The following is an 8,605-nucleotide window of genomic DNA, read 5'->3' as shown; positions in this document are numbered from 1 at the left end:
CGGAGGGTTCTACAGCTGCTAAAAGAGCGCAACTCTCTCATAGCGCGCTGCTCGCCCTTGCGCATTAATGTGCCGAGGGGAACCTGACTGCGCCATAAGAAAAGCCGGATCACACACGCCACCGCGTCACTTGGCGGGCGGATATTAGTCTGTCCTCATCTCAGACTCTCTGCTCATCTCAATCAGTGGCTGCTCGATCGTCCTGGTTCGGATAGCTCAGCCCCACACAGAGCAAGCCATGCAAGCGACTCGGACACCCACTATCAGTTTGTTCGCTGACTGTAGCATCCCAGCCGGGCTTCGGATAGGTCCGGTCCCGGGCATCTTCAAACTCGGGAAGTATGTTTCGGACCGCAAGGAACTTGGAGTGAAAAAGAAGGTTAGTTTGATTCATTTCCAACGCGCTCTTTAAGAAAGATTAGAATGTTGAACATTTTATTATGACTTTTGAAAGTTTTTATAAAATGCACACCGTGAGAAATGTGAATTATGCATTCGGGACATTTTAAACAAGATGTGCAAAATATTGTACAATGTAGAATAGATTATACCTGCAAATATGCCTCTCACATTTGTATTTTATTCTGCAGCTTTTGATTTAATTTATTGAATGACACCTACATACAAGCATAAATAAAATACAATAATAATAATAATAATAATAATACAATAATAATAATAATAATAATAAACAACAACAACAACTACTATTATTATTATATTTTGATTATATTGTTTACTACTACTACTACTACTAATAATAATAATAATAACTAATAATGCTTTAATCTGAAAAAAGTCTAAATCAAACTAAATCAAAGAAAACAAAGTATCTTATAAAAACATTTGTTTATACATTTATAAGTAATTATTTATACCGTAAAAAAAAAAAAAGTTAGTGCACTTTACTTTTCCAAGTCTCGATGCTGACCTGTCACTCTTCATAAAGCATCCTCGTATTAATTGGTTTGTGCTGTCAGGTTAGAAATAATTGAGTTATATTAGCAGGACAACATGTCATTCTTTTACTTAACCGCCTTAATAGGGTGACCTGAGTTTCTGGGCGAGATTTCATGCCTTCTACCCTATTACATTTCAAAGGCTTGAGGGCTGTTTTTTCCCAAGTAGCCTACCAATTTATTTCGATATAAGATAACAGTAAATCAGACAATTAACCGATCAGTATATAAAATCTTGATTCAATTTAACTGAAACATTATATTAAATTTTAGTATAAAATCACAATATGGCCAATGTATTTTATTTTAAAAAAAATGTAATGTATGAATATGAAATATATATATAAAAAAATTCAATGTGGAATATTCGTAAATCAAATGGGTTTAAAAGGCGTTGCATGTAAACGGCTTTCACTTTCCTAAATAAGTTGTAAATAGACTGGAGCTCTTTCCGCTGTCTGCTTCTGTGATTGATGCGCGTAAATGCAACGCCGCGGGCCATGGGCGATCATCAGGTGCAATCTCCGTGTCAAATGTCACGCTTTAATCTTTAATTTGTTTGAACAGAATGGAAATGCTTTGACACTCTTCAAATTCGTTTCTCATATCAACTCAATTATGTGGCCTGTTCCTTGTAAAATTATCACCATTGTCTAATAGACCGAATAAAACGACATTAACGCGCTTTTGTTTGAAATACCTTGGGGTGATATAATAAAAAATGCGTGGGGAGAAAAAAAAAAAAAAAAAGACAACAAAGAATATTAGGTAGCCTATATGTGTATACATTTTTACATAAAAATGATTCATATATATATATATATATATATTCAACCGCTTCATGCAGACATCACGAGCCAATTTTATAATTCAAATTCAATGAAGAGTTTGACTATTTTAGCTTCCTTTCGTTATGAACCATGTAAACAATATTATGTTATTCATGTTGAAATTTGTATTTGTAGATTCGTCTGGTGAGGGGAGAATTCGTGGATGAGTCTGGCAGCGCCGTTCCAGATTGGATCGGGTTAATACGCGCGGCCAGGAACAGTCAAGAACAGAACCTCGAGGCAGTCTCGGATTTACCTGGAGGACAGGTGAGAAAGGAAAAAAATAATGAATTTGATCCAATGTAAATTACAGACTATTTCTAATACTTTTCCTTCTTTTCGAAAGATATTCTACCGTGTGATGAGAGAAATACAGACTGGAGAGGAATTGAGCGTTTGGTATTCCAACGCACTGGCGCAATGGTTTGACATTCCTACGACTGCAACTCCAACTCATGACGAAAAAGGTGAGACGTGCGTCATAATTTCGTTTATTTAGAAATGTGCAATAATTAAATATAATTCTTGAAGTAGAGAATACCTCAGACCTTTTCACTTTACTTGAATATATTTCAGAAATATAAAGTACCCTGCAAGCTGTAGGCTATATAGTCATTCAAATTACGATTTAAAAAAATAATAATAATCAAAACGCCTAGCGTAAAAAAAAATCCCGAATGAAATTCCGGTAATTTTGCAATTATCATATAAAGCGAAAGTTTATTACCAAATTAGCCCAAATAAGCACATTATATTATATTATATTATATTATATATTTTTAAAACTAATAGGCTAAATTAGTTTTGATGCGCTATGAACGATTTTTTAAGCAACACGGCCACCAGCACAATCAAAGCCAAATCCTATTCAAATCCGATTTAATAGGCTTATCTGAGAATGTTGTCAGATTATCCCTGTTTAGTTAGTAAATCGAAAGGTCTGGCGTCTGGGGCAGTAACTCCTAGTGATTGGTTGAGAATTATTGAGTAGAGTACACACACACACACACACACACACACACACACACACACACACTGCAGGCTACTGTATTTGCTATATATTTACATATGATTGATCGTTCATGCTCAGCTACGGTCTGTATGCATTATCTCTCTTAATTAGTTGTATTCACTAATAAAGTCCTGGATGTGCTCTCCTGGGCTGATGCGCGGTGTAGTTCAGCGAGGGTTAACAAATGTCATCTAGCCATTAATATTCATGTATTCAAAAGCAAATACATTCAAAAAGGTGCTCTACGGTAAATTAGCTGGCTGCATAATGTATTGTTTGCTAGTGAATGCAAACTTTTATGTGGGATGTATATTGCCCTGATTTGCGACGCTGTACTGTGAGCGCTGCTCTCGGGCCAATACACGGTGCGCTCCTTGACATACGCTTCCTATTCTCCAGCGTCAACAGATGGGCCAGCCTCATTGTCTTATGCGACTCGCGATTTCAAGCAACAGCTGCCGTCAATTCCACGGGAAAGCGCACAGGGAAAGTCCCTATTGAATGTATTGGTTTGTAAGCGCCAGATTGGGCCGGCGCTTGCTCTTTTGATAGTGACAATAAACAACGGGGTTTTGAGGATTACAAAATCATTACATCTATATCATTGACCCCAGACTGCCCAACTGGTGTCATGCCAACGTGACCAAGGCGCGGTGATAAAAAGTCATGGCTGCAGGCTATCATATTCAGCAAAAGGCCATCTTGTCAACAAGAATCATTTACAGTCGTTCTTGATTTGTTATAATGGTGCTCTAGAGATTAAAACATCTTTGACGCACTATTTGAGTTTTATTTCAAAAAGAGTCTCCAACGAAATCTGATTGTAAAACATTTTCCTAATGCAATTTAAGAGTTTTGTATCTGAGAATAACGTAATTTAATTGCTTTTTAAATTTTTGTTTCAGGCGAGGAGCGCTACATTTGCTGGTACTGCTGGAGAATATTCAAATACCCGAACACCCTGAAAGCTCACGTGCATTTCCACTGTGCGTTGAGCAACGGCAGAAGTTTGGTGAGCAACGAGCAAGTGAGAGGCACAGACAACTTCAACAGATCTCCGAAATCAGGGGACATCCCGAATACGTCGTCCTCTCCACGAATCGGCCACAGCACCTTCATGTCAGACGCATTGAAACCGTTCGCCAATAAAGCGGGACTATCCAAAAAACCCAGCGCAGAGGAGCAGGACAGGGCCCTTGACATGAGCGTGACCTCGGCCAGGAACTCAGGACACATCCTGGGCCTCGGCGGGACATCGTCTGTGCTCAACAGCATGGGTTTCCATCCCGGCGTGCGCTCTGCTTTCAAACCAATGGGACTTTCAAAGATCTCCCCGGCTGAGGTCGCGAGAGATGAGCCCAATGGGAAACCAAACAGTATTGGGTTCAGTAAACTGCTGGGAAACATCAAGTCAGTGCGCACCCTAAACGAACCAAACGTTCATCCCTCAAAATGCGCGCACACCATGGACAGCACCCCTCCCGTGATCCCCTGCGCAAACACCATCCGTGGCTTTCCTCTACTGCCACATTTTGAGGAGACTTCAGCTTTCAAGCACGTTGACAACCGCATGCACCCTACCCTGTCGCCCTCGCGCTACTCCCAGCTTCCGGCCGGGTTTCACTTCGAGAGGTTCTCCTTGCCACAGTTTGATGGTGGAAAATCCTACAATGGAGACTGCAACATACCCCTCATGCCATTCACGGTTTACAATGGAGAGCTCCTTTATAGTTCCCCCTACTACCCTCTGAAATTTCACTTCGGCAACCTGCTGAAATACCCAGACTATTTCGGCGCGCCCGCTCTAAATCCAGATCTAAACGCGATTACGAATATCGACAGGGAGATTGCAATGCACACGCAACAGCTGTCTGAAATCGCCGTAGAGAAGAACCGTTCACGACTGGAGTCTATGCCCGCATCGAACCCAAACTCGGGCAAGCCAAAAAAGGGACATTTGTGTCTTTATTGTGGCAAACTGTACTCTCGAAAATACGGGCTGAAGATTCACATGAGGACTCATACAGGCTACAAACCACTCAAATGTAAAGTGTGTTTTAGGCCTTTTGGCGATCCCAGCAATCTCAATAAACACATCCGACTGCACGCGGAGGGAAACACGCCCTACAGGTGCGAGTTCTGCGGGAAGGTGCTCGTGCGCAGGCGAGATTTGGAGAGGCACGTCAAATCGAGGCATCCTGGTCAAAGCATCAAAAAATCCGACGACAAAATGGATGGCATCTTCGAGGACGCCGAGCAAAAAAGCGACAACGACAGCGACGTCGATGTTTGCTTCACAGATGATCAGAGCGACCAAGAATCGAGTAAAAACAATGATTAATGGACCAATTTCTGGACATATTTAAATAGACTTTTGCTCTTATGTAGCTAAATTATGCATGTACATAAACTAGTTATGAATTGTTTGTTTATTTTATAAAATTAATGTGAAAAGAAAACCTTGCAGACTAAGCAAATGTTCCCCTAATAAATTAAATAATTATGTGAAGGAGGCACTCATGAAGATAATCTCATAACATGCATATTGGTATTGAGTAGGCTACATCTCAGCGCCCTCAATGTGGAGCTGCACTTTATAATAACGGGATTATGCCACACAAACGATGCGTTTGCGTCATCTTTTCTTTAAAAATGTTCCTGTGCATCTTTTCTTTTAAAATGTCTGTCCGTTTCCTTATAACACAACGTTGGAATTACCTGTCAAATCCGCACTTTTTTTTATTTTATTTTTTACCAAAAGCATTTAACTCATTCTGTATAAATGATTTTTGCAGAACAACGGACACCAATCAATAAAAATAAAGTGGTGTTTCAAATAAATTTTGGTGTTTCTTTTTAGTCGAAAAGCATTTGTCAAAAAAAGTGAATATTATGTGGCTATTCATTAACAGGATGTATCGTTTATTATTATTGTTGTTATTAATTGATATTTTATTTGACCATATTTTTCCTAGAGAAAAAAAAATATTCCTCCCACTGTCCGTTTTTAAATAAAATGGAAAAAATATAGTTTAAGATTAAATATAAATTAAAATGTGCTAGGTATATTTCTAAATGTCATGGTTAGACTGCTACTTATTTTGCTTTATGGTCTGAAACAAACGTTTGGCTCTAATATTTTTTTATCAATAGTATTTCAGAATTCATAAGAGACAATGGGAAAATGACATTTTCCTGGATTTACTGACAGTGCATTGTTCACATTCTATAGGCAGTCTCACTCAGACATCAGATTAGTTACACATAATTACTTAGCAGTTAATGCTTTTCAGCAACTCGGGTTTCTTCACTGTAAAAAGTGGCAGCTGTTACCTGATATAGATCTTTAAATTACTTTTAATTGTATTACCTAATAGTCACATTGATTCAGTCATAATTTTTTGCCATGAATAACAGTTAATTAAGATGTAATAAAGCACATTTTTAGGTTAGGCAACCTGGCAAAACATTTTTCATGTTTTATCAACTGACAGCTTTGCTATCTAAATTAATTATTTCCATATATCATAATATTTAGGCAAAATGTCAACAACTACATCATGACTGAATAAATGGAGGTCTACCCAGTTGTGAACAAAAGCAAACAGTCACAATGAAGTTAGACATTTACCCTTAGTTAAGGTTGGGGGATGAAGATTTAGTGTATATATATATAAAAAAAAGCAGCAGTCTCTCTCCACACAGTAGTCTATAATTTATTTATTTCTCTGGCCTTCTCCACATTTGGTGTGTCCTTGATGAGCGACTTTCTCTTTCAGAGCCTCGGCTGTTACCAGTCATTGTCTTCAAGGTACTGACAACACAAGAACAAACTGTAAGTTATAGCATCAGCACCATGATTGCTTTTATTTGTTGTGAAAGAACTTCTGAATGAATATCGTGTATTTTTTCCTTGGGAGTATATTATTTCTTCACTTGTTCACTCTTCTTTTACTGCTAATATGAAAGATTTTGGATATGGGCCAGAGATAACCCGCTCATGCCCTTCCTCTGGTGCCCCCCACCCCCACCAGCGCTCAAATCAATTAGTGCCGTTGATTAGTCCAGACACCAGAAAGAGGGATTGATAGAGAGACTGTTGGCCTTTCACACAGTCTGGAAGGTAGAGAAGTTTGGCAAATCTATTGCATCTGCAGAGAATCGACCAATACAAAGTAATGATGACTAATAAAACAAATATCCAGTCTACCATTCAAATGTTTGGGGTCAGTAAGATTTTTTTTATGTTGTTGAAAGAAGTCTCTTTTGCTCACAAAGGCTGCATTTATTTGATAAAAAATTGTTGAAGTATTATTACAATTTGAAAGAACTGTTTTTTATTGGAATATATTTTCAAATGTAATTTATTCATGGCAACGCTGATTTTTCAGCATCATTACTCCAGTCTTCAGTGTCACATGATCCTTCAGAAATCATTCTAATAAGCTGCAAAATAAACATTTCTTATCAATTTTGAAAACAGTTTTTGCAGATTCATATTTTTGTGGAAACTGACTTTTTTTTTTCAAGATTCTTTTATGAATAGAAAGTTCAAAAGAACAGGATTATTATTGCAAACCAATACATTCAATATTATTTGAAATATACATCTTTTGTAACATACATATCTTTACTGTCACATTTAATCCATCTTTGCGTAAAATCTTTTATAAAATTTCTTTAAAAGAATCTTACTGACCCCAAACGTATACACTCACCAGCCACTTTATTAGGTACACCTACTGTGTTCGTGGACCTCCTTTGCCTTCAGAACTGCCTTAATTCTTCATGGCATAGATTCAACAAGGTGCTGGAAACATTCCAGAATTTGGTCCATATAGACTTGATAGCGTCACGCAGTTGCTGCAGATTTGAAGGATGTGCATCCATGATCTGGTGACTGTGGTGGCCATTTGAGTACAGTGAACTCATTGTCATGTTCAAGAAACCAGTTTGAGATGATTTGAGCTTAGTGACATGCATGTTATCCTGCTGGAAGTAGCCATCAGTAGATGGGTCCCACTGTGGTTATAAAGGGATGGACATGGTCAGCAACAATACTTAATATGATGCTCAATTGGTACTAAGAGGCCCCAAGTGTGCCAAGAAAATATCCCCCACACCATTACACCACCAGCAGCCTGAACCGTTGAAGGCAGGATGGATCCATCCTTTAATGTTGTTTATGACAAATTCTGACCCTACCATCTGAATGTTGCAGCAGAAATCAAGACTCAGACCAGGCAATCTCCAATCTCCTATTGTCCAATTTGGGTGATTGTAGCCTCAGTTTCCAGTTCTTAGCTGACAGGAGTGACACTGGTGTATCTTCTGCTGCTGTAGCCCATTTTCTTCAAGGTTCGACAACATGAATTGTGCATTCAGAGATGCTCTTCTGTATACCTCGGTTATAACAAGTGTTTATTTGAGTTACCCTTGCCTTTCTATCAACACGAACCAGTCCGGCCATTCTGCTCTGACCTCTGGCATCAACAAGGCTTTTTCGCTCACAGAACTGCCACTCACTGGATATTTTCTCTTTTTCTGACTATTCTATGTAAACCCTAGAGATGGTTGTAAGTGAAAAATTTCAGTTTCTGAAATACTCAGACCAGCCTATGGCACAAACAACCATGCCATGTTTAAAGTCACTTAAATCCCCTTTCTTCCTCATTCTGATGCTAAGTTTGAACTTCAGCAGATCGTCTTGAACATGTCTAAATGTATTGAGTAGCTGCCATGTGATTGCAGAATAGATATTTGCTTAAACAAGCTGTTGAGTATACCTAATAAAGTGGATGAGT

General features: G+C 38.5%; 1 protein-coding gene across 1 annotated transcript; it reads left to right on the top strand.

Annotated features, from left to right (window-relative positions):
• Positions 1-238: 238 nt before the first annotated feature.
• prdm13 (PR domain containing 13) lies at positions 239-5,142 on the top strand (the record flags this gene model as incomplete). The annotated part of the gene is made up of 4 exons (XM_082149402.1): positions 239-379; positions 1,925-2,056; positions 2,136-2,256; positions 3,707-5,142. 4 exons carry the CDS (start codon positions 239-241, stop codon positions 5,140-5,142), a joined length of 1,830 nt encoding a protein of 609 aa, XP_082005528.1.
• Positions 5,143-8,605: the final 3,463 nt, after the last annotated feature.

Source organism: Leuciscus leuciscus, assembly GCF_965113295.1.
Source record: "Leuciscus leuciscus genome assembly, chromosome: 20".
In the NCBI taxonomy this organism is placed as follows: Eukaryota; Metazoa; Chordata; class Actinopteri; order Cypriniformes; family Leuciscidae; genus Leuciscus; species Leuciscus leuciscus.
Note: the sequence above shows the minus strand (reverse complement) of the source record. Positions and strands in the feature narration are given on the sequence as shown.